Source organism: Plodia interpunctella, chromosome Z (genome assembly GCF_027563975.2).
Source record: "Plodia interpunctella isolate USDA-ARS_2022_Savannah chromosome Z, ilPloInte3.2, whole genome shotgun sequence".
In the NCBI taxonomy this organism is placed as follows: Eukaryota; Metazoa; Arthropoda; class Insecta; order Lepidoptera; family Pyralidae; genus Plodia; species Plodia interpunctella.
Window position 1 is genome coordinate 5777644 of NC_071324.2, and position 26466 is coordinate 5804109.

General features: G+C 35.2%; 1 protein-coding gene across 1 annotated transcript; it reads right to left on the minus strand.

Moving 5' to 3' along the window:
• Positions 1-2159: 2159 nt before the first annotated feature.
• LOC128682797 (multidrug resistance protein homolog 49-like) lies at positions 2160-24081 on the minus strand. The gene is made up of 26 exons (XM_053767655.2): positions 23904-24081; positions 21343-21379; positions 20687-20883; positions 20113-20257; positions 17905-18005; positions 17273-17444; positions 16637-16761; positions 13281-13476; positions 12740-12964; positions 12238-12424; positions 11943-12085; positions 11491-11699; positions 11222-11316; positions 10619-10798; positions 10132-10247; positions 9149-9289; positions 8514-8696; positions 8188-8391; positions 6994-7123; positions 6256-6451; positions 5846-6008; positions 5367-5561; positions 3669-3878; positions 3048-3194; positions 2720-2828; positions 2160-2518 (listed from the first exon to the last, which is right to left on the minus strand). The coding sequence occupies exons 1-26, from the start codon at positions 23927-23929 to the stop codon at positions 2430-2432; spliced, it is 3921 nt and encodes a 1306-aa protein (XP_053623630.1). The 5' UTR covers positions 23930-24081; the 3' UTR covers positions 2160-2429.
• Positions 24082-26466: the final 2385 nt, after the last annotated feature.

Consider the following 26466-nt stretch of genomic DNA (forward strand, 5'->3'; position numbering starts at 1 on the left):
TCTCATACCAAACGGTGTAACATACCTAATTGGTGACCATTGATAATATAACAATAAGCTGTTCATCTTCTCATGTCCACTACATAATTATTTATAAGAATATTCTGGTATTTGTAAAAATCGTTTTGTAACTGACTTATTAGAAACGGCATGGCTCAGTAAACATGCAACAATTTTAATGTAACTATTTATGTAAGTATTTTATTCCGAAATTTTTCACGCCCACTGCTCAACCTTTGATATATTTTGGAATTCAGTTTTACAAATCTTTTTACTTACTACCAATTTTTATAAGTCAACATAGTTGTTTCAGGACGTTAGTTTGATATCGATATATTTGTATTTCTGATCCCGGATATAGATCTTATATATTGTCGTTTTTTATTCTCATATTGATCTTTAGTAATGTAGCATTTAAAGTAGAACTAGTTTAAGACATAACTTTGGGGTTCCACAGCAGATGATAGTATTAACCAAAACAAGAGCTGAGCAGCAAGTACCATAGTTTGCTAACAATAGGGAACAATATATTGCCATTTTAACACACCAGAGTACAAGTTTAGAACAATGCAGCGAAGTTTAGTTCCGCAGTATGAGCGCATATGACTTATATATCACATTTAAAGGTTCTGTTACTATTAGAAGCGCTCAGGTTGTTATATTAGTGATCTTTTGTACGATTCTCATTAAATTGTGATAGCTGGTTGTTTGACAGAGGCACGTAATGAAACCCTCTGTCATGAGTGAAGAACTGAACAGTTTCCCGCAAATGTTGACGTTTCAAGACATCTCTGTTTCCCAGATATTGATCACCTACTTTTTGTTTGCCATGTTTACAATAACAAGTCTTCCAAATGACATTGACATTTTGAACCATCACAACTAAGTGACTTCTAATAACAGTTCACTACTCCTACTCTATCTTCTGCTGTTGCCCCTAAAATCAATATGCTTCGAACTAAACAGATCAGCTTTTAAGTGTCTTATATTTCTCATATTATTAAAGAATTGACTGATTCGGTCTGCTATGCGAAACAGGCAACGTCAAGGAAATTTTGTAGTATTACTAATTTAATCGGTGGTGAAAACAAGAGTAGCACAATATATTTTTTATCATATTTCAGATTACTTTCTTTATACAATTTTTCTTTTTGCGATTGTGATATATTCATATCACATTGATTATTCTTATGATTTAGTTGTACTTATTGAGTGTGCTATAGGTTGATTCGACACAGATCAAGTCGCCAAAAAGCGTCTGACATACTAGGACTAGGCTAACCTACCGCTTATCAATCATAGTCTCTTTTTATCAAATACTTTTTTGGGTAGGGTTATCAAACAAATGTAGTAATCTAACCAACATTTTTAAAATCAATTGTGATCGCATAGCAAACTGTATCGTTAGCTATTTCAAATTTAGATGTAAACCTAATGCCGAATTTGTCCTACTTGCAATTAAGTGGGTCGATTACGTTCTTATGAAACATAATGTATAGGAGTATTACGTTACATTTGAAGATCGTTGGTCTTCTGCGTTTGGCATTAACCTTGTTGTCACTACGAAATGAACTATTGAGCGAAGCCAATTTTACAAACAGGCTAGTGACTCCGGCTTTTTTCTTTTTATGCGATGTTGCATATAGTAAGTAATTCAGACGAAGTAGTTCGATGAAGGTAGTATGTAGTGAGCACAACGAGCACGTATGTATGCATATATTCGTGCTCGTCGTATTAACGACACAACACATTACCAAAAAATATTTGTCGTTGCTAGTTCCATGCGGGGTGACTTCGTGTGTGGTTGATTTTACTATGCACATAATACGATTCGCTTACGAGCTGTAGAGGGTCTAATATAATGAAATAGCGTGTTTACTAAATGACAAATGTTATAAAGCACTAATGTGACTGAGAGAATATCCACAAATAAAATAGAATGAGAGATAACATTTGTTCTTTAGTAAATTAGCTCCTTTGGATTCCTGGATTAGCTCACAAGTCTTACATTTAGTACCTAGTGCTTGTGTATTGGAAATCTTACAGGGTATTGCCAAAAAGGAAGTTTGTGAAGTAATGTAAGTAAATTATTAGCTTTAGTGTGCAAATGATTTAAATGTGGTATGGACGATCTTTGGAATGAATAAAAATAAATAATGGACTGTCTGTCCCTGACTTTTTATTTAACGATTAATTTCAATAGATCTATATATGGTTTAAACACGTTACATTGTGTTGACGCGTAACATTAGACGTCATTATATTATAAAATGTACTTATACTTTTAATTAAGATTTGTACAACTTAACCTACGTAATAGAAGTAGAAAAAAATAACATGTAGGTAACAAAAATATGAACGTGAATGCCGAACATTAGCAAATATTTGGTAATAGCTTTCCTAGGGGTTGGCTGTTCGCATGTTCCAGTTCATGCCATACGTTGCCCTCTGCACATGCGCCAGTAAATGCCCTTCATGTTGACCAGCTCAGAGTGGGTGCCACGCTCCACAATTTTACCTAGATAGAATCATTACATTATATTAATAAAAATATACCAACTTATCATCGAACATCACGTGCAGTGCGTGACATGTGTACAAATTATGCACGTGACTGTACAAGTTCTTAGTTTTATGAAGTATTAAACCTGTAATTACCGGCCTATCTTGGCCCGTATCTGGTCAATTCATAAAAATATACAAACAGGTTTTAAATTACCTTTATCGACCACACATATGGTGTCAGCATCTTTTATAGTAGACAAGCGATGTGCGATTGTGACGCATGTTCGGCCCTGAGCTGCTTTTTCTAAGGCTTCCGTCACCGCCTGCAAAGTTTTAATATTGACAATGGTTATTAGGGTAATCAGTCTGTTAATCTTGATTATTCAATATTGTACTCTTCATTGTTCACTTTTAATATTGTACTCCTTTGTTTTGGAATAAAAATTCAATTATACACCTGTCAAACCTATTAAGAGTCGAATATGCTAACGTTACCTAATGACTGACCGGTTGGGGATACATGGATTATATTTAATTCTTACCCTCTCGCTGTTAGCGTCCAGAGCAGAAGTAGCTTCGTCCAGTAACAAGAGCCGCGGGGATCGAATCAACGCACGCGCAATGCACACGCGCTGTTTCTGACCGCCAGACAATTGCGCACCACCAGACCCCAAGTTGGTGTCGTACCCCTGTAATTTGGATTTAGTATTCCAACAGAAATAAAAAGCCAAAATATTTTTTGACCTTGTGTGTCCCTAGACCTCATTTTTGCTTATCATCAGGCTAGATAGAGATCAAAGGCACTACTGAGTTAAAGTTATTAATAAAAAACTCAGTTTCTGAAACAAAATTTGCAAACAGGTTCAATTTAAGCACACATTTTAAATGGTAATAAATAAATGCTGTAGGCTATATGTATTTAAACACTTTAATATCGAAGCTTGTGTTTTTTGTTTTATGGGATATTGTATGTAGGAATGTTTGCGAAATCACAAATATTATTAATATACTGTCACCACGGAGTGTTTTTATATGAGTTATCGCGTAATAATATGTAGCTTTTGAAGAGCTTGTTGTTATTATATTAATTTGGAAGTTATCCCCGGAAGCCTAATGACCTGCAGTGGAATTATAAGGTGGGTTTGCTGAAATATTAGCCATACCTTGGGCAGAGATGATATGAAGCTGTGAATATTGGCGGCCTTGGCAGCTGCGATGATTTCGTGCATGGAGATCTTGCGGTTGTTGTCGCCGTATGCGATGTTCTCCGCTAGCGTGCGGTCGAACAACACTGGCTCCTGCTGAACCACGCCCAACTGACGGCGCAGCCGCGGCAGCGTCAGACCGCTATGGATGTCGCGTTCGTCTAACTCCTAAACATTAAATGCATTTGTAAGTATCTTGTACCGCACTGCTCCCATCCGGAAAGATAACGTCCATTGAGACAGAGCTTTAAAGCGACCGATGTAAACTTTACATTGAGATGTGAAGAGAGAGAACACGTGAGATGATAACGATCAGTTCCATAATATGTAACATGCAGACTATTATGGGAGACAGGGATTTTGTTAAACATTTTGCCCTTAATCTTCACTCACGAATGTCGTTTATAGCGTGTGGTGGCGTAGCTATGTTCTGGGCGAAGAAAACATGGGATCGCCCAAACCCAACTATTAGATATTTTAAGTAAAAACTAATATGTATCTAGCGATAAATAGTTATCTATGAGAATACTGAAATAAACACAAAGATAATATAGATAATTTATTATACAATATTTCACCAAAGACGTGTTTTAAACCATTATCCCTATTTTTCTTTACTTTTTTTTATTCTTACTTCTCTCTCCCGCAAGCGTTTCTCTCTTTCGAATTCCTTCATTCTTAACACATAGTCATCCTTCTCGCAGTTTAGATAGGCGTGTTTCTCATGAGCACACTTGAGAAGGAAAGGCATATGCTCGTACCGACACATGTGGTATTTGATGAGGAGGTGCGCACAGTAGTCGCGATATTTAAGTGGTATCCGGCAGGATTTTAGATCATCTTCACAGGCTATCATCTGTCGATTTCCTCTCGTGAAGCCGAAGCCTTTGGCTGGCGGGAAGGTTGGCTTATCGTCCGCGTTCAATCCTACATCTCTCGCCGTGAACGACCCCAAATATTGCCCCAGATATTGTCCCATTTTAACAAGTTTTAAAATTCACTACAAAACTGTTTTGTGTTGTGTACTAATTTAGTTAATTAAAAATCGCCTATTTTTTAAATTGATAACGAATATTATTTAGGTACTTGAAAATGGAAAAAGCCTTGAATTAGGTATATGAAACAAGATGTCAATGTGAAATTCAACTATAGTCAAAAGTCAATAACTACTATTTTTTTTCTAATTAGGTCGTCTTGGTATTGATTAAATTCTTTATTCATATTTATGAAAACGATCTGTACATAGGTATCCATGGTACCTACTAATTCCATGTATAGACATGGAATTAGTAGGTACTATGGATATAACAAGTACTGTTGTACGGAGTAGGTACCTACATACTAATTCTATGGTAAGTATTCTAATTCATGTCTGCATACTATTATTTCATGCCCAGCATATACCATTTATGGCCAGTCTCCAAATCACAATTTAATCGCGATGAACATACCTACCGCCCTGTTCTAGGAAAGTGTCGTCCTTGAACTTTGGAATAATACATGGAAACGACTCGGACATATTCTTGGGAATTTCCGAAAACTTTTTTAGATCGTTCGCGTGAATTTCTCTCTGAAATCTGTAGGAATATTCGAGGGAGGAAATTTCCGAGAACAGAATTTTTCAGCGGTACACTTTACTGAACAAAAGGCACTCACTATAGATCCCGCGTCTGGGTCGTAGAACCTTTGCAGCAGCTGCAGCACTGTGGACTTGCCGCAGCCAGAGGCTCCAACCAGTGCGATTGTCTTCCCCGCATCCGCCTTCAGATCTAGACCCTTGAGCACGCGCAGGTGCGGTCGCGTGGGGTAGCTGAACTCCACATCTTTGAAGCTGAACTTTCCAGTTGCCGTCTGAAAATATATCATTGCTTATACTGCATGACTAGGTATAATAGAATGTGGATGGATTTTGAATTCTCATTTGTATCTAAGTGATTACCTCTACCTATATTAGATTCTAGAGCTGTACCTATTCCATTAAATTTATGTAAAAAAGGTGACAGACAGACTTAAGCATTTTTGACACTTATTAGTAACTACCTATCAAGATGAACTCGTTAGTCACCTGTAAATCTAATTATTTTTATTTTAAATAATGTTACAATAAGCTAAGTTTTAAGGGGTGTAAAGATTACCCATTCTTTTTTATCCCGCACTCCGTCCTCAGTGCGAACTTTGGGCGTCCGGTTGATGAGTGCCAGGATCCTTGCGCCGCAGAACCGCGCCGAGTTGAAGCTGGGCGCGTACACCAGCGACTGGCCGAGCATGTATGCTCCGTACATTATGGCCTCGTTTACACTTAATAAAGAAAAGGAAATGTTTCAGTTAGAGGCAAGTCCACGCAGGAAATTTACAATCCGGAAGGTGAAAGTTTTCATGCTGGTAACAGTTGAATTCTACGACCAAGCAGTGACCTTTCTCAGGAATCACACTAACTTGGTTAAGACTGTATAAAAATCTGTTTGGTAGATGTATTAGGTAAAATGTAGTCTAAATAACCTTGTATTGAAACTGATTCTTTCCAACCCTGACTAACAATACTCACAGCATGACAGTCTGGTAAGCCAGCCCCTCGCGAGCGACGAGTACGGCACCGTACACCGTGGCGCTGCAGTACGACAGGAACGGCACGTAGATCCCTAGACCCAACACCAACCCGCGCCATCTTGTTTTCTTAATTATCGCTTTGCATGAGTCTAGTAGCGATAACTTGAATTTCTGAAGGAACATTTCTTCTATGCCTGTTAAGTTTAAATTTAGTTAATTTTGAGCTAGATGTTTGGTTTTTGTTTTAAGAAATAAAAATTATGATGTTAAGCATTCTTTTTAGGAGATCTGGTCAGCATACTATAGCAATGTGTAGGATTCAGGATGCAAATCTAACATACTGTATCGACCATTCATAATGTGGGATAAGGGTAGGCGAATGATAATAGTTTAAATTATATAATATTTATATGTATAAATATTATATAATGTAAACTATTATTATTAATAACAGAAAAAAATACTGAGATAATTATGTAATTATCAGTATTTTTTTCTGGGCTTACAAAAAATTCTAATCGACTAGTTAACCTATATGCGTATTGGCAGACCGTAAAAGAATGACATCGATGCTAACCACACATCATCGAGATTATTCACGAAACAAATTAAAATAAGTTTTGTCATTGTCTCTACAATATTTGACCAAACGAGGCTAAAACTTACTTCTTAAATAAGCTTTATCTTTTTTATGAATAAGAGGAATATGTGTTGTTTCCCTAGAGTAGGTACTAACCCAAGCTTTGCACAGTGCGGATGCTGACGACCGCCTCGGTGGCGATCGCGTTGGCTGCTTCCATGGCGTTGCGCTCGTCCGTCTGCGACTTCTGCGACACGATGCCCTCCAACCAGATGCTACCCACCATCTGTTCATAAAGGTTGTATATCACGGGACTGTTGAGAGACAAAGCGGTTGTTTGTTTAGATCTGTCAACACTTTTAAGTTTTCTTTAATACAGTAATCGCCACTTCATGATTAAAATGTTACTACTTCCCAATAAATAAATAATAAATATATTAGGACAAATCACACAGATTGAGCTAGCCCCAAAGTAACTTCTAGACTAGTGTTATGGGGTAATAACTCAACGATAGATACTATATTTTATAACATATACAGCATATATAGATAAACATCCAAGACCCGGGCCGATCAGAAAAAGATCATTTTCCATCATAACCCGACCAGGGATCGAACCCGTCAACGTCTCGGTTCAGAGGCAAGCACTTTACCACTTCGCCACCGAGGTAGTCAATATTACTCAATACTAATCAATACATAAAATAAAATAGTAAAAAATGTTTATCTGCACGAGAATGAAGTCGTGGGCATTAGCTAGCTAGTAAAAAAGTCTTCTCAACCCTGCCACCCTCCTTTACCAACACAACCCTATTATTCATTCATCCCCCACGGAAGGTGGGGGCCGTCGCCCTATCCACCCGGGAAAAGTGCATTCTACCTCTACAGCTAGATGGCGGTAATGCATGGAAAGATCGCAACATGATTTCGTTTTTGAAATTCATGGCCTTCCTATTACATAGTAGAAAATAAAGCTGAGTAGGTAGAGTGCATGGTGTCAGTCGATTCACCAGGGATACTAGTACCATGCACTTTATTCATAACAAATTTAAACAACATTAGTTTTATGAAGCTTTATTCATATACGACGTCGAAGTAAGTATATGAATAAATCATGAAATTATTCAATGGAAAACCATAGATATTGTAAGTAGTTTCCTTTGCAGAATGTATGAAAGGAATTAAAATAAAACGAATTAATAAAAATGTGAGGTTGGTATTAGTGTGCGAGGAGTAATCAGTAATCACCTTAACAGGCTTGAATGTATTGAATGAAATTATTTTGTTGTTTATCTATGAAGCCGGTGCAATGTAAAAAATATATATTTTTTAGACTGTAAAACAACTTACGATAGGCAGGAAGGCTGTCCCAACAAGCGTGAGTTTCCAGTTGTAACATATGGCCATAACGAAGCCCACCAGGACGGAACTGACGCCCTGCATCACGAGCCCGGTGCGGAGCCCTGTAGCGCCCTGCACCTCCGCCGTGTCCCCGCTTAGACGAGTGCACAGAGCCCCGACTGTATTTGATTCCTTGTCAAAGTAACCGATTTCCTGGAAGTTCATAAGATTTGTTGAAAAATTATCTCTTTGTAGTAAAACATATAATTTTCAGTAGTTTTCAATTTACATTAGTTTAGTTAGTTATTAAAAGAACAGAAGTCTACAGAAGTCACCTGTTTCAAGAGGGCAGTGAAATACTGATGACGGAGTCTTGAAGTCATCTTCAGGCCAGCGTTGGTGAAGGCCACACTCTGCAGACACATGCTGACGCCCGCTACCGCAGCCACCACCACGAACATGCCCGCGTATAGATCGGCCATGTAGATAATGTCCGCGCGGTTGTCCATCACAAATATCTGTTCAAATAACATTAATTTACAAAAATATATTTAGTTTAATCAAATAAAATCAAGAATGTTGGTTGATGTATGTACATGACATAATATATTGCAGACGCTGAGCATTGCAGTGATTTACAAATTGGCTATTCTGCCAGCCTTTTGGACCTTGGCGCGGGGCAATTACCATGCCTTGTACTATTTTGTAATATAATATTTTTATGTTTAATAACACTTAAAATAAATCGATTTAATCTTGGAAAATAACAATGTTGTCTGAAACTAATCTATAAGGGTTCCTTTGTTTGGAGGAAAATAAGGTAATCAAACACTGTCCCTCTGCTGACTGTTAATAACTGTTAATGCACTACGCATGCCCTTGCCCCTTTGCCTTGTCAAGGTCGGGCAAGAAAGCAATGAACGCATGTGATAATAAAGAAATTTTAAAAAACTTATTGTATTGTTCTTACCCCACTAGCGTAACCGAATAACAAAGCGAAGACTGGGAAGCAAGCGCCTTGGGTAAACGCAGCGATGGAGCCGATCGTCAATGACAGCCACTCCGGCGCATTCAGTTTCATCAGCTGCCAGTCGCTCACAGGTTTCACGTCCTATAAGGAAAAGGAAAGTAGTTTCTAGATACAAATAACATTCGTTAATACCAGGTAATTTTGACGCTAACTGCGGTCAACATCGCATAGCCACTTGGTCTTATCGATGGTGGCCCGCAGGTAAAAGTTAACGTTGCCTGGTTCAACTCACTATTTAAGGAATTCGTCAGTGTGAGATGTACTAGTCTAAGAATATGCAGCTTTAAAATATGTGTTCAAAGAAAGATATGATGCTAAATATAGTTGTTCGGAACGATTTATTTAATTAATTTAATTTGTGGCAGAAAAGGGAAGATCTTCCCGCCAGGCTATGTGTTGCGCCTGGGGAACCGCACGGTTCCGACGGTGTCATGTCGGAGGTTGTATATATGCTTCCAATCGTAAACACACTGTCTGCGCGGTCTAGGCTTGTTAGCTGTCTATAGTGAGTCGACTGTCGTGTCATTTGCCCGTAGTGAATCACTTGTGTGGCTTGTTATTCGTTGCGTTTGCTTGGCTTTTTCATCTGCCGCGTCGTATACGTGGCGTGGTAGATGTCGCCACAAATTAATTATTTCATATACATTTAAGAACATCGTTCTTGTCGGTGGAGTTCGGTTCATTTCTCTCTATTCTCAGCGATTGTTTTGACCTCTATGTACGACATCAATCTTGCTCACTCCTTTATTTGGTCCATTGGGCCCTTCTTGGATTTCCTTTTACTCTTTTCGCTTCTATTTTGTCGTCTTTTAGGTTTTTAATCAGATTATAATGTCACTCAAATCTCATTGCATATTAATAGCATCATTTTTCACTTTCATAGACATTGCCAAATTACTCTGTGCAGTAAGAGGATTACTCACTTCTTCTTCGTCTTTCTCTTCTTCCTCGTCGAAATCTGCGTTGTACACGAAGTTGCTGAGGCCGGTGGACATCACTGAGCTGATGGACCCTCGAGGGGTCATCCAGTCGTGCGAGTCTGCAACATAGTCACATTGTTGTAAGGTTATTTCTCTACAAACTACGGTAACCGACTATCTGTCTCAATACTTAGGGTCTGTTTCACCACATGATAAATGATCATACTTTAATCTGACAGATTTAAACTAGACGCCAGATAAATCTGTTAGTACTAATAACTTTATCAACAAACGGTTAAACAGGCCATTAGACATAGATAATATTTTTTTCACAATCACAAAAATGTGAAATGAAGAACTTTTCTTTTATCTTTGCTATTAAGAACGCCGAAGACTTCGGCGTTTGTAATTGACAAATTCTTCCTTACGCTAGGTAGAAACCTAAATAAGAAATCGGTAATATGCTTAGATGGTAGCGTAAAATGGTCACCTCTTTTCAAGGAGTGATGCCTGTGCAGCCTCCTCCCTGATCTTCGCTTGACATCGAGTCGCGGCGCAAGCGATTCCAGTGGCGGCTGTTCCCCCTCTAGTTCCGTCTCTTCTGGTAACGATTCGATTATTTCCGTTTCTTGGTTCTCATTTCCGGTGGTCACCAGATTGTAGTAGAAACCTAAAATAAATAACCAATTCTAAAACTGTTGAAGACTGTTGGGTGTTGTTTCTAATTACGTATGTGGGTATTAAAGGTTTAAAAAGATAGCATTTATTAAGTGTATAATACTAATTTTCTATTTTATCAACATCTTGATCAAAACCTTGACCTATACAACATTTTTTATCATACTAAATATTGCGTTACTTTGGCAACATGCCTAAAGTGATTCTTATTTATAAATAGATCAAAAAGACAAGTATGTACTATATATATATATATATATATATATATATATATATATATATATATATATATATATATATATATATATATATATATATATATATATATATATATATATATATAAGCAGTTATATTCGGTGTATGGTAGAAACTGGTTAATGAACATTATCAGTTTAAAGAATTAATAATCCATACCTTTAGCTTTCATTAGATCACCATGAGTTCCAGATTCCACTATTTGCCCTTGATCCATACAGATGATACGATCGGCGTTTACAATGGTGGACAACCTGGGATGATGACAAAATTGTATTAATAAATATACCTATATATATGTAAGCGGCTAGGATTTATGCTGTGTGTTTTAATTGAAGACCTTGGAAATAATAAATAAATAATAATGCATTTACACAGTATTTCGATCAAAGATGGCGCAACATATGACTAAAGACAGTAAAACTTACCGGTGCGAAACAGTGATAGTAGTTCTCCCAACACTAGCTCGATCGAGGGCTGCCTGGACCTGCTTCTCGGATTGAGGGTCCAGTGCCGACGTGGCTTCATCAAGAAGCAGTACCGCTGGTTCTCTCAGCAGAGACCTGGCGATTGCTATCCGCTGCTTCTGACCTCCGGACAGGGATGCGCCACGTTCTCCGATCACTGTGTCATAGCCCTAAGGACAATAATATCCCGGAGTGTTAGAAATTCGAAGATTTTCTATTTTGCAGGGTCAGAAAAATTTTTAGGTAGGTATGTAATTGTTCAGCTGTGTGGTGGTGTAAACTGGTAATTGAAGAACCTAACCACGACCACTCTGGCTAAATGCTCAGATGTGCTTCGATCACATAATCTGGCCTGATATTGAACCTGAATAAATAGAGCAAGCGCAAATATAGCAAATAATTATATTACTAACTTTAGGTAAGAGTGTGATGAAATCGTGAGCATAAGCCATCTCCGCCACTCTCTGGACTTCCTCCCGCGTGGCCTCAGGACAGCTAATGGCTATGTTTTCGTGAATAGTGCCACGAAACAGTACTGGTTCCTGGCCAACAACGCCTGTGAATATTTCAAAATAGAGAATATTTCTATTCAACAGAATATTCTAATTTTATAACGACTGATAGCCGTGCTAATTACAATACATATACCTACTATACTTATACTTACACTTTTCGCTTTTAGTACGATAATTAAGTATACCTACTTACCTAAAGATGACCTTAGCCAGCGAAGATTCAGGTTCTTCAAGTCTTTCCCGTCAAGTTTTACTGATCCCGAAAGAGGGTCATACATTCGCTGAAGTAGTTGTAGTATTGTGGATTTACCACATCCAGAAGACCCGACTAATGCGACACATTCTCCAGGCTTTACATGGATTGAGAAACCTTTCAAAACCTGATAACAAAAAACTTCTTTAAGTTTGAATTGATGTCAGAAAATCATTGAGAAGTAGATTTATTAGTGGTTTAGTAAGCCGTGGCAATGGCTTATCTCCGTGAAGATATTAAGAAATGACCTTCAATTTCTACTATTAGATATCAGTGTTGCGTAGACAGACATCCATATAAAAATTATACACTTACTTAATACCTATAGCATCTGAAGTCTTCAGTACAGAGTATGAGGAATCATGTAGCAAGTTGAACAAGTTCGGAAACTTAGTGATCAAACTTAAAACAAATAATTCTGATTTATGCGATATGTCGTTACCTGGACATCGGGCCTCGACGGATAGCTGAAATGGACGTCATCAAGCGTAATCTCGCCGATTACCCTTCGAGGCGAGAGGCCCTGCTGGGCCATGCTGTCGATCTTGGGCATTCTCTCGAGCAGCGAGAAGATGCTAGCCGCAGCACCGCGGGCGCTAGCAAACACTTCTATGTGGGGCACGCATAGCGTTATAGATTGAGTTGCCATGTATATGCTGAACAGTATCTGTAATACAAAACACGTAAGATTATAATTTAGATGCAATTCGGACGGTAAAAATCTAAATAAAGTATAGTTTTTCTGATTGCTATAATTTCTAAAATAGAAATATATTAACCTATAAAATACGTATTTTCTTCGTTTTCATCTTTATCAATTATTTTCATAAATCAAACTAGGTATAGATAAAGATTAGTTATGAATACAAATTTATCACACGTCAAAAATGTGCTTATGCTTCGCCAATATTGTGAAAGATATCATTGATTATGAATAATATAAATAAGAGTGCGCAGACTGCCAAACATGACTGTTTACTTACACTAAATACGACGCCAACTAAGTACTTTTTCTCGTCAGACGGCTTGTCCAGGTCTTGCAGCACGAGGCGCGTGCCGTAAGTGAGGCCGATGGCGTTGAGGGAGTACGTGAGCACCCAGTTGAAGCCGTTCCCCAGCCCCGTGTACAAACCCTTGCGACGCCCGAAGCGCTCGGCCGGCTCCAGCAGTTGCTTGTACCTGCACATCGTTATCATCATTATTTTAAAGAGATTCAAAACCTAATTTTCATTACGATATTACTGACATAGAATTTATTGTAACATTATAGACCGCGACTTCGCCCGTCTGAATTTATCTGCAAAAGTCTGACAGACTTGATTTTCACACAAACTACATTTAATGCCTGTGTTTGAACGGGGCTCTTTAACTATATACATATAGTATACTTTAAAATCGGTCTAACAGTTTAGCCGTGAAAGCGGAACAGACCGACTGACAGACTCGCATTTATATTATTTTTGTAAAGATATCAATCATGTTTGTAATGGTAAAAAAATATTTAGGCATTATAACCATAATAAAAAAAATTGTTACAACGTAAAGATTTTATAATTTAAATAATACTTCAAAGTAAGATGGTAATTATACACTTTAAACCTTCCTCAGGAAACGTGAAAACTGTATGAAAATTCGTGTAATAGTTTTTGAGTTTATCTTGTAGACTTTGTTTTATAATATGTAGGAAAGGATGCTTGACTGCCTACGATAAGGAACATTTTATATTAACTTACAAAATAATTAACTGAAATTATTATTATTTATATAACCGGCTTTGTTATTATAATTAATCGGTTCGTTCATTGTGATTATAAGTATTTAACTACGTTTTTGCAAATAAACTTATCACTGTTATTACATAAACCAATTGTTTGGAATAGTCTCGTAACTGTAGGCAAGTATACATTTTTTCTGTAAACTTAGTACGGTACTGGAACTATTTTATAATCTGTGGTACGGTAAATATAATATTAGACAGAATATGTAACCAGTTGTTTATTGTTTTTTTTATGATTGAAAAACTTAGTTGCTAAGTCTTAAACTACCATTGCGGCAGGTAATATAGTTACTGTCGGGGCAGGGAGAAACTATACTCTTTTTCATAGTCGTAGTCATTACGTGGAATGAAACACACACAAAAACTTTCTTGGCATTATTAATGGAGTGGTTTGTCATTGCCTTCTCCATTTCACACACAAGTTAATAATAATCAAACCGGAAGAAAGAGGTGGTCGATGAAAACTACTATATAGGAGTCAGATTTGTATACAACCTCATGTGGCACGAGTAGGATTCGATCCTGGGCCTTTCGATCAACAGGCGGGCGTCTTAACCATTACACCACTTCTTGTAACTATACTACCATCCTTGAAAATTGGGAAAATGAAAAACTTTATCAAGTACCTACTTAATCAGAGGAATAGGCAGTTATATAAGAATTAGGTATATACTCTCTTGATAGCAAGAGTGTATATAACTAATTCTTAATTTTAATTATATTTTCTTAGTATGTAGTATTTAATAACGAAAAAAAAGTTTTCTTTTTGAATATAAAACACATAATCCACAAAATATTCTGCAACTCGTGTGCAAGATATTTCTTTCACATTCCTCGCAGATCACACATAACACTATACTTAAATAATAATGACCTTCTTAATATGGATTCTCCGTTAGATTACATTTTGCAACCGTACTTTTCGGAATTATAAAAAATAAAGCGCCAAATATGATAAATTAGTTTTCGCCCGTCGAGCCAGATTTCATGACCGCTTAATGTTCCCTAGAATTAGAACTGCTGCATTTTGCATTTAGAGGAAGTTTTAGATACGCTGCAACGAATTATTGGAATAATATTCCGCCGCCATTTAAAATTATATTTCTGTGAAAACATTTAGGGTAAATTTAAAACAATCTATTTAAGTGCCCAAAAGGTGTAAAATATTTATTACACCAACGTCTGCAACGTTGGTGTAATAAATAAGTAAATAAAAATTACTATAAACTGTATTGCAAGTGAATGTTTTGTGTATTTTTTGTGTTTATTATAAGTGATTTAGGTTTAAGCTATTATTATGGTACCCGCGGAAGATCAGCGACTTGGTTATGCCACGACATATGCTGAGCGGGAGACAATTTGATACATTAAAATCGTGATTTCGATTTTAGTTATATTTATTAGTTAGTTATTAGTATATATTTTTTAGTTTAGTGCCATATCTTGTGTATCGAATAAATTGATTTTCTTTCTATCTTTATTTCTTTCTTTCTAATGAGTTCCTCAATACTACGCCGTGGCGCTATTAGCCGCACGCTAGCGCCACCATTACAATTTTATCAATTTATTTCATTTTTTAGCGAAAAATAAAAATAATATATCGCAAAAGATTAAGATGGCACATTCGATCAAGAATTTTAGTAGAAAGTATAGGTAATATAGTTTTCTATAATGCCAGTTGACACCAGTAGAGGCCACTTTTTGGCAGTTGTTGTACTGACTATTGCGTAATGGAAAAAAAACTATAATAGTTTCTAATATAATTATTTGTTTAATTTAGCATATATACATGAAAATGAATACATTTTCACTAAAATATAAAATAAATTGATAATAATGAGATGGTGGCGCTAATAAGTGGCTACAGTGCGCTTTTGCGCTTAAAATATATTAAATATATGACTATAGTCGTGGCGTATAGTCGGCAATACCCATCTATTGTAAAAGATTAATCTAGGTGTCTTAAACGGTTATCATTAAATAAATTAAGTAAACGTCTAGTCAGAAGAACTTTGTCGGAAGAAAGTGGTATCTTGCCGTTGCCGATTGTTTAAAAAGATTTTTTAAACAATCGGCATTGATTTTCACATACGTTTCCAGTTTCATTAGAAGTTGTAAAGGCGCGAATTTCTTAAACATTCGCATACTTGCTATGATGTTATCCACCCCAAGTAATAAAAAAAATGGAAGACGCGTCATGTGAAAATCTCAAATCTGAGCATCTGATCGTTTTTCCAGTTCCTTCACGAGCCCAGGGTCCGCTTAGTATATAGTATTTTGTTATGTATATTTATTTTTGCAGTCTTAATGTAACCAACAAATCACAGTGTAGTATTGACTGTTTTCAATGTATAAAACTCTTGCGTTACTGACTGACAGACAACGCACAGCCCAAAAATGCTGAAATTTGGTGTGTAGATTTATAGGACAGTGTAGGGGAGCAAAAAGAAGGGATTTCCTGAAATTCCCATGGCAAATGTATTTTCACTCACATACGAAGTTGTGGGCAAAAGCTTGTATGAAATGTGGGTAAAAACTCGTATGGCACAGTTGTTGACATACTTATCGATTTCCTTCTTCTCCCCAGCGAACGCCACGATGGTCCTTACTGACTTCAGCACTTCCTCGGCCTGCTTGCCCGCTTGGCTGTATGACTCCATTTCTCTGATCGTTGATGATGTTTGGTACTGGAAATTCCACAGGTATATCAAAATATATCCCAAACCTTTCACGTCTTGTTTGTCTGATGAACGCGATGACTCAAATACTACCGGACCATTATTACGTCTTCACTAATAGTGTGTTTTCTGGGGAAGGTTTTACCCGAGCGAATCTGGGACAGGCCTCTGGTAAATAATAAATCTAAACTATTTGATCATTCCTTCTCTCATTTTCACGTGTTCGTTGTTGGATTAGCAGCTGTGATACATTGAAGCTTCAAAATCATTTATATATTTATAAATTTTCATTTCAAACTTCTGATTGCCGACCCGTCGTCCGTCAGAGGGAATCCCTCATTGGCAATGCTGTTGTTGACTATTACGTATCAAGATATTTTATTCTTTAGTTGCAACACTGATATCCACGGTAGGATATAGAGTGGTCCTAATTCAGGGAAGATATGGAGTGATCCATTCTAGGGAGATCAAGAGATGAATCTATTCACGTAACAGGCCAGAGTATAGTTTTGGCACATACATTGGACAGCAATACGGAGGCGGTAACAGAGAATGGCATGACGGTGATGCAAGCCAACGCAAGCTCCCAGCCCAGCGGCAGCGCGGTGCAGAAGCACAGGATCGACGTGCCCACCAGGTTCGACACTACCGATAGCTTCTCACCCATCCCGTCCTTGAGCTTCATCATGTTACTGGAAACAATACGTACCACATACTATTATACATAATCTTAACTACATATTCGAAGAAAGCTTCTTATTTTTAAATGTTATATTTGCAATGTGTATAATGAAATATCAACATTTTTACATTACAAGTGACTAAACAAACGGGGTAGATACCTGATTAATTGGATTGTCTGATTGATGAGGAAATATTATCCCATTTCTCGTTCAATTGTTATTGTAAGTATTATAATAAAACAAAATAGCTTCACGCTGTCTGTACCTGTGCATAAGTACCGACCTATGTATGCTTAGATCTTAAAACTACGCAACGTTTTTTGATGCAAGACAGATTAGATAGAAAACAGATTTTACCAGCGGTGGATTTCTAAAGTGGGTACCATAGGTACATATAGGTATATATACGAAACGAAGTACGAAGAAAGAATATATAACAAAAGATTGTGTACATATTATGAATACTTACTCAGTCATTTTACTTGCTAAGTTGAATCCTGAATCAGTGTCGAACCATGCCATGTCTTGACGAAATACTGATGTCAGAAATAGCATTCGGATCCTTGTAATCTGTTATAAATAAATGTATAAATTTTAAGGTTAACCTTAAAGAAGACCACTGCATCTACAATAGGAACATTTTAATGACTAGATACGATCACGATGATTTAAATGTATAAGTATGGGGTAAGCCCGCCCTTAATTTAAGGTAAAACTGTTTAATAATTTCCGTTGTCCGTCTAGAGTAAAACTGTTCCGTGAAGCGGTGGTATTTCACACAGTTTTTCCAAGTCCAAAAGAGCATTAATTAACATTTCTGACTGAGCAAATAGGTATATCTGGTGTTCCGTGCAATCAGCGTAAATATAATATAATATACATGATAATACTGAATAAATATTATAAAACAGTAAAATTTTGTTTGTAAAAATATTAAGTGTGCAGACAATAATTTTTACTATTTTAATATATGTATTGATAAGTGTATATTCTGTACTTACAACTAGAAATGCTATATTTTTTTGCCAAGTGACATCACAGACAGACAGAACATTACTCTGTTATATCTGTGCATCTGATACACATAGGTAGGTTTTGATTTGATTGGATCGCTTGCCAATTAATATTTGCTTATTTATTTTCTTTTCGGAAACCTTGCAGTTAATAACATATATAGAAGAAAATAACAAAATGGCCAATTCAATCACAAAGATATTATTGGGAGCCTTGTTGCTTATTGACTCCATCGGATTCTCGGTTCATGCCGAAACAATATTTTAATAATGTCCAATATCGAATATTTTCACCGAATGTCAATGTAAAATGAATTAATCATCGCTTCATCATCAGTGAAATAATATAATTAATAAATTATGTCGGTAAAAATAACAGCATGTTAATTTGTTGAACATTAAGTATTAAAATATTGTTTCGGCATGAAACGAGAATCCGATGGAGTTAATAAGCTGCAAGGCTCCCAATCAAGTCCAATTGCTTTTGTTTACTGTTGCGCAAATGTTTTCTAACACTGCTTGATATATCACTACCCATTTACTTATTGCTAAATGATCATACATCGGGTGAATACTAGACCCACGGACGTACGTACCCATAGACGGTTATTCCGTATTCACCTGATGTCGTCTCATTCGATGTATTCACTCATCCGAAACTAATATTCCGGGCTCATACGATTTTTCTTTATTGTACTCGTGGCTGTTTTACATTTTAATTTGATTTTTTCTAATTACGTTTGTGTTTATAGATATAACATTTCGAGATAATTTTCTTAGTGTGTGCATAAATTTATTTCTCACTTCATTGTTGTTCTTCTAGCACTTCACAGCACGTCTCGACTTCAGAGAATAAAGAAATAAACCTGGCAGCATTTTTATTTGTGTCATCTTCGTCGAGCTTTAACGTGATCGAGTAACAAACATAAATAATAAAAATTCATAACATTTCGGGCGATATTTGGATTAACTGAAACTAATCGACCCCACATTATAACGTCATCGGTGTCCGTTTCGACTTTCCCTAAAAGTTTGATCTCTATTAACTCGGGAGGCTGAAAATATGTGTTAATTTTTATATTCATCATATTACTATACCTAATGCATACATCCTATCTGTAACAACTTTCATATCCTACCAAATAAAACATTTTCAGCACGAATGTGACGTCAAGATGAAAAAAAAACAACTAATAGTTAATTTACGTTCAACGTGTGTAATGTTCAGATGAATAGTAATTATTTAGACCTTGAATGGAGATGAAATAATATTACGCTTTGTAACCATGCGTGACATGCGTCTCTCATTATCGTTAACTTTCTTATAACAGAGATTAAATACGATAGTTAATATGAAACACTTGTGATTGTAGATTTAGAATAAAAATTTAAAATAACATAAAAATATAGTTTAAACTTGGCTTGGCTTTATATTATACATTTAACATTTTCATATACCGTATGGTGTTGATTGATACGAAATTGGAGCGAAGATAAAAATATTGTTTGTGATATTTTTGTAAATTCGCCACAACTTAAGCTCGCCTTCATATTATATCGTACGTTTGTTGTAATATAACCATTGACCAGGTCCAGGTGTCGCTTATCATAAAGTTTTGGTGTTCTCACAGAGTTAAGTTCATAAATAGGGCTCCATGCCTTACCTGTCGCAGCGCGCTCCAGCTCACAAGCCACGTGGAGAGCATACAAAATACGAGCGAGATGGCAATACTTATGAACATGCCGATGCACATGGCTTTGCCGTCATCCACCAATGCATCCATATTTTCCTCTTTCGAAGCATTGTTTCTAAAAATAAATTAGCCTTAAATTATTTCATCAAATATTGTGACTACATTCATAATTCTATTAATAATATTGTGATGACAACTTTAACTATATTAATTAAACAAAATACTAAGTCCCACCGATGACTAATTTGTATGAAAAGTAATTTCATTTCAGTGATAAAGTTGTCTAGTCTTGTCACTGAACCGAAAATGCTACAATATTAGGATTTTTAGAAAAGTTAATTAAACTTTATAATCGCCAACATTTTTAACAAATTTTAATTGTTAATCACATGAAACATATAGGAACCTGAATTTTAATAAACCCGTCTATATCACACACACAGGTAACAAAAAGAAACTACGGTAATTCGATATAGTTATGTTATTACATAAATACAATAATATCTAAAGTATTAGATTTTTTTTATTGCGATTAAACACTTACAGAATTTTCCCGCCACCGAAGAGAGATGTGAGAGGCAGGTAGCTGGACTCCCGGTCGCTGTATTTGGTCCTCTCCACGAATGCAGTGCTGAGCTCCCCGAACTGCACCAAATTGTAGCACACCCCCCCACCGCTCAGGACACCAAAAATCACCCCCATCAAGGTCGCGAAGATCTCCAGACATGTCGCGTATCGAAACTATGAAATGATTCTACTTTCACAACCAGTTACCAAACGGGCATAAGAAATTCGTGGTTACTAAAGATTGTTTTTATAAACGCGGGCGAAGGGGAATTGTATTTTAGAAAAAAAAAGCATATTTCTTTTTTTTTTTTTTAAACCACGAAAGAATGCAGAATAAAATTCCGGCTAATAGTAGTTTAATAGCGATTACTTCTACCTCTATAGCTTCTTTTATATATATGTATATTTTATTTATAATAATTATAATAAATATTAATTATATTAAATATATATATTATATTTATAATAATTATTAAAATAAATAATAAATATGAATAATTATTTTTATATATAGCACATAAACCTAATTTTATTTCCTATTCTAATAAGTATGTTGGATAATACAAATTCCCCTTAATACGAATTAAATATACTTAAAAGGAAGAAGAATAAATCAAAAAGCCAATAACTTACTATTTGGATGTAAGATAATCTAGGCTCCATGATAGATCTGAAAAATATAAATTTTCATTTTTCATTTACGTATTTATTTATTATTTCCTTTTAATAAATTATTTACTGTACAATATTTTCATTTTAGTGAACACGTATACGTACACGTATACACGTTAGTGGTCTAGTCGAACATATTAGGAAGTATAATACCTAGGTGTAACTAACTGATACCGGCTACACCTACTTCTAGCCGGCTAAACCTAGGTGTAGTACTTCGGGTTTTGTCTGAAATACGGAATATGAGAATACGCGGTGAAAGTTAAGATTTTGACTAAATAATCTGTGGTGTGGTGAAAGGAAGAAACTTTGCAGACCAAAGAAGCGTTGGAGTGATGATATGTGACGCTTCAAGAAGGATTGGTTGGAAATGGGCATCAAATAGATCGGCTTGGAAATACTTGGAGAAAACCCTTGCCCAGCAGTGGGACGCAACAGGTTAAAAGTCTATGGTGTGCTGGTGTTCTAAGATATATTTAAATTTTAAAATTTATTTTCCACCTTTGATCGGAAAGCACTAAACATAAGTTTTTCCCACGCAAGAGTGGAATTTCGCATCTCCCTCTATAAATGCGAATGGACTTATTGCCATTATAGCTTATAATGCTATTTCAATGTTTGGTAATATGTTTATACCTATCTATGTTAACGATAAATATCATTAAAACCTACTGTAAATCAGGACTAGGTATACTATATCCTAACTATTAACAACTATTTTTAACTACTCAACTGATAACAATTCAATACCAATATAATTATATTCATTCCAGCTATTTATGAAATAACAAAATAAAACATTTTATTTCTTTATTCATTATTATAAATAAGTATAAACTAAATTAAAAATATACAAATTGAACATCCCATCTTGATGGGCAAGCCCGCTGCAAGGCAGCCCTTGGGCTACCTTGCGGTAATTAATATGTTGAGTTACTTTTTGTATTTTATTTTATACTAGCGGCCCGCTCCGGCTTTGCGCGTGTAAAAACATTAAATTAAACACCTAACGTTTCCTCCGGAATTACACTTTGTGAAAACTGCATGAAAATCCATGCATCTGTTTTTGAGTTTATCGCGAACTGACAGACAGACGCGGCAGTAAACTTTGTTTTATTATATGTAAGGATAATTATGCTGAAGTTTTAAGTAATGATTAGCGTAAGGTAAACGTGAACTGTAAAAAAATCAGTATATAGTTGTTTATAGGTGTGTGTTCACAAATGTGTTTTGTTATCGATACATTAATTTTACAGAAAGGATATACCTATATATACATTGCTATATCTAGTAATGTAATACCAAAATAAGTAGATACATAGAAAAAACATGATAATGAACAAGCTTCACATGACAATATACTCGATGGATATGTACCCAAGTATCCCATCAATACTTTTGTTTGTTGTCTGAATATCATTAATGTACCATTATGCCATATTTGGACTATATATCATATTTGTACCATTTGGAGAATTTTATTTTTCTAGCTATTTGTCACTGTCGGGTTTTGCCCACCAGTATGACTTAAATTGCTAGAAAGTCTCAACTTCTTACACAAAAGTAAATTAGATTTGAAAGTCAATAGATAGGCAAGAATGTACTTAAGTACCTAGGTATTTTATAATCGGAAGTTTAAATATGTATGTAGTTAGTTTTTGTTTAATAGTTTTAGTTTTCTTCTTAGCGGGTCTACTGGGCTAAATTTGTATTAATCAATACTACAATTTAATAAATAATTTCTTTCATATATTCCTAAGTGCCGGTAATTGTCGAATATTAATTATGTTTAAAGTTCAATATGTGTATCATTATTATCTATCTATCTTCATGTTAGTGAAACACGTAAACTTTCAATATCTATTTCCGTCCCCATGGAGGTCGCAAGAATAGAATATAGGCGTAGGAAATTCACAAAGATAAACTAATTGATTTTCGAGCTTTAAGTGTACAGATAAAGTAACTGTGTACAATCATGATTTTTAGGCAGATATTGAAAATATGTAAAAAAAAAAAGTTTAAGTCGTGGTCAAAAAGTTCAATATCTGTGATTTAAACATAAGTATAAAGTACTCTTTCATTAATTTATTATCTCGACAAACAGACGTGCTCACAGTTTGCCGGAATCTTTTATCACTGATTGACATACATACTTAAATCGCAAAATTATCGTTAACTGGAATTATATATTATAGTTAAACATATTTTGTTAGACTAGTATAATTTGTTAGTTATAATTGTTGTAGTTATTTTGTTAGACTAAAAAGTTTATACTCGAAATCTTGCACAATAGGTATTTCGTAATGTTATTTAATTTGCATTAAATACAGTTATAACTAGCTCATACAATCATCCTCATTGAATCAAAATGTTCTTGACATTAAAATAAATATTGGTTAAAATTTGATAAAATCAAAGAAATTAAATATTAAATTAAATCGAAAACAACTAGAGCAAAGCAAATCGCATTAGCGTGTTGACTTTCATTTGTGTATTTCGCTTGGCTTTTTAAAAATACTTACATTTCATTTTTTTTCTTCGCTCCCATTTTGAGGGAAACTGTGAATGGTTTCCCTGGTAAACGATGCGTGCGCCTGCGCAGACGTCCCCGGCAGGATTGCGAGGAGCAAACGCCCCAATATTTCAGCACTATACTTCAGCTCAATCAATATGTTGCCAACGACATCTTCGTCTTGTGACGCCGCACACACATCTGTGCCTGCGCATGTGTTATCTGGTTCATTTATGAACTTAACATCTGCTTGCAGTTATAAAATTAAATCTCTTGAATGAAGCGATAACATTAATCAGCCAACTAAGTATACATTAATGACTCCGCAATTTTAGTAATCCCTTTTTCATAATGTTTTTTTAAATATTTTAATTCATACATAAAAAAATTAAATCTTGTACTTAATTCGGTACGCAATCGTAACCGTAATTTTTAAAATGAAGCAATAAAATTATATTTATTGCTATTAGCTATATCTAAATGTAAAGTATGAAAATCGATGTATGATTTATTTTTATTCTTTAAATATACAAGCATTAAATTACCATTAAATCAGACTTAAACGAATATTAAGTAACGAATATTAAACGCAACTAAATAAAGCAAATTTAGAAAATACATCGATTTACAGATGACGAACTTGCCATGTCAATATTGTTGTTGTGATCGAGACAAGATTTAATATTAAAATATTAAATCTTGTCTCGATTGTGTCAGAATAACTAACCTAATAAAATTTGGATTTGAAAAAGTGGTTCCTTACGACTGAACGGCCAACAACGATATTTGGTTAGGTATACGGTTGGAACCGAACTTATCTTTATTCCACCAACGGCATTCAGATATGATGTAAAATCACCCTGGGTTTATTATAAATCACGGTTGTAGATGCCAAGTTGTATCCGAGACACTGATCATTTATAGTTTGTCGATATTTGTATTAAGTATGAAAGCATACATACATGCAAACCCATCTTCGCAGACAATAATAAGAAATCCTATAAAACTAACACGAGTAACAGGTATTATCTATGTAACTGATTCACTAAAGTCGTAAAAATACGTAAAATAAAAATAAAGTCTGGCAGTTAATTATTACGGTTCTACACAAACGATATGTATTGGTCGATTTAATGGAAATGATTTTACCAATAAAAGTATACTATCTTTTTCGCTTTTTAAATTTTATATAATTCAAATTCTTGAAAACACTATTTTCTTATTTTCTGTTAAGATAAAGAAAAGAAAAAGTTTAGTTAGTGCCGGTAAATAAGAATTAACACGTTAAGTAATCTTGGATGGTCGACATCTAGCGGAATTAGAAAAGGGAAATCTCAGTATAATAAAGCTGTAACTGTCTCACGTCTTTAATTTAGACGTTCGTCCAAACCATCTATCCGTGTGCCAAAATTCCAAATTTCATCCTAATGCGTCAAGTAGATGATTTTACGCGATTGGGGAAGTCCTCCCTTACACCCAAATTTAATATTGAAAAATACAAGTTGTAATATTTAACGTAATTGTATATAGGTAAGTAGCTCAATCTATCTGCATCACTCAAAAACTACAGCATCAAATGCGATATTGATTTAACAATAATATAAATCCCGAGAATAAATAATTCGAATCTTAGGAAATACTTGATTTGAAAGCAATTTCTTTATGTATCCGTTTACCGATTTTTCTTTTCCGTAATGCTAAACAAACAAACATTAAAGGCATAAACTATTCAGAGCTATAATGTTGTAATTACCAAACGTAATTCCCTTATTACAGAGATTAGGGTACGTAAAGTGTAAACAAAAGCTAACAAAGCAATATTCTCGTTATAATCTCTCGTTTCACATTTGTCAACAGTTTTCCGAAATAAATGTTGATAAGATGTAACGGTGGGACAATTTAGAGGTTTGTAACTCTACTGAAATCAAAATTGTGAATCCAATTTGAGCCAACGTTTGAACCATTTTACCAAATTATTATAAAATATACCATTCTAATATTAAAAATAATACCTGTATATATTTATTATTTGACATAGCCTCAAAAGTTCAATTAATTAAAAAAGTAGGTACTACTTGTCTATCCGATTTTATTTCATTTTGTAAGCAAAATGAAATAAAATCGGAATTAATAATAAATAAGTCGTTTGGGTACACTATACCTTTTCTACTTGTATCTTACATCCAAATCAAACTGAAATCTCCTTGATAGACTTATTAACAACAGTGAAGCTCACAAGGACAGAGCAAGGAATCAAATCTATTTATTATGAATTAAGAACAATTGAGTGGCGACGCGCGCCGACGCATACGTGCCACAATTGACACTATCGTTTCATGTTTTCATAATGGTCCGGAACCCCAGAGACCTATTGGATCGAACATCAGTCTACAATATTTTTTGAGGTATAAATTTGGTAATAGGGACGAATATTTTTTTTTTACAAATTAATCTCTTGATTTACTTTCATAACATTACTTTGATATATCTGTCAAAAAGGACAGACCCAACATTTTGAGGTCAGTCTGCAGCCTCTTTATGATAAACATGCCGAACGTCATATCATACAAATT

Bases quoted from the DNA above. Each gene is read 5' to 3' on its own strand.
- LOC128682797 (XM_053767655.2), bottom strand. From the start codon at position 23,929: ATGGGAGCGAAGAAAAAAAATGAAAT. The intron at 12,965-13,280 runs GTAAGTAAACAG...TTTGTATTACAG, and splicing joins TAGTTGGCGTCGTATTTAGT to ATACTGTTCAGCATATACAT. The intron at 8,697-9,148 runs GTAAGAACAATA...TTATTTGAACAG, and splicing joins TATTCGGTTACGCTAGTGGG to ATATTTGTGATGGACAACCG.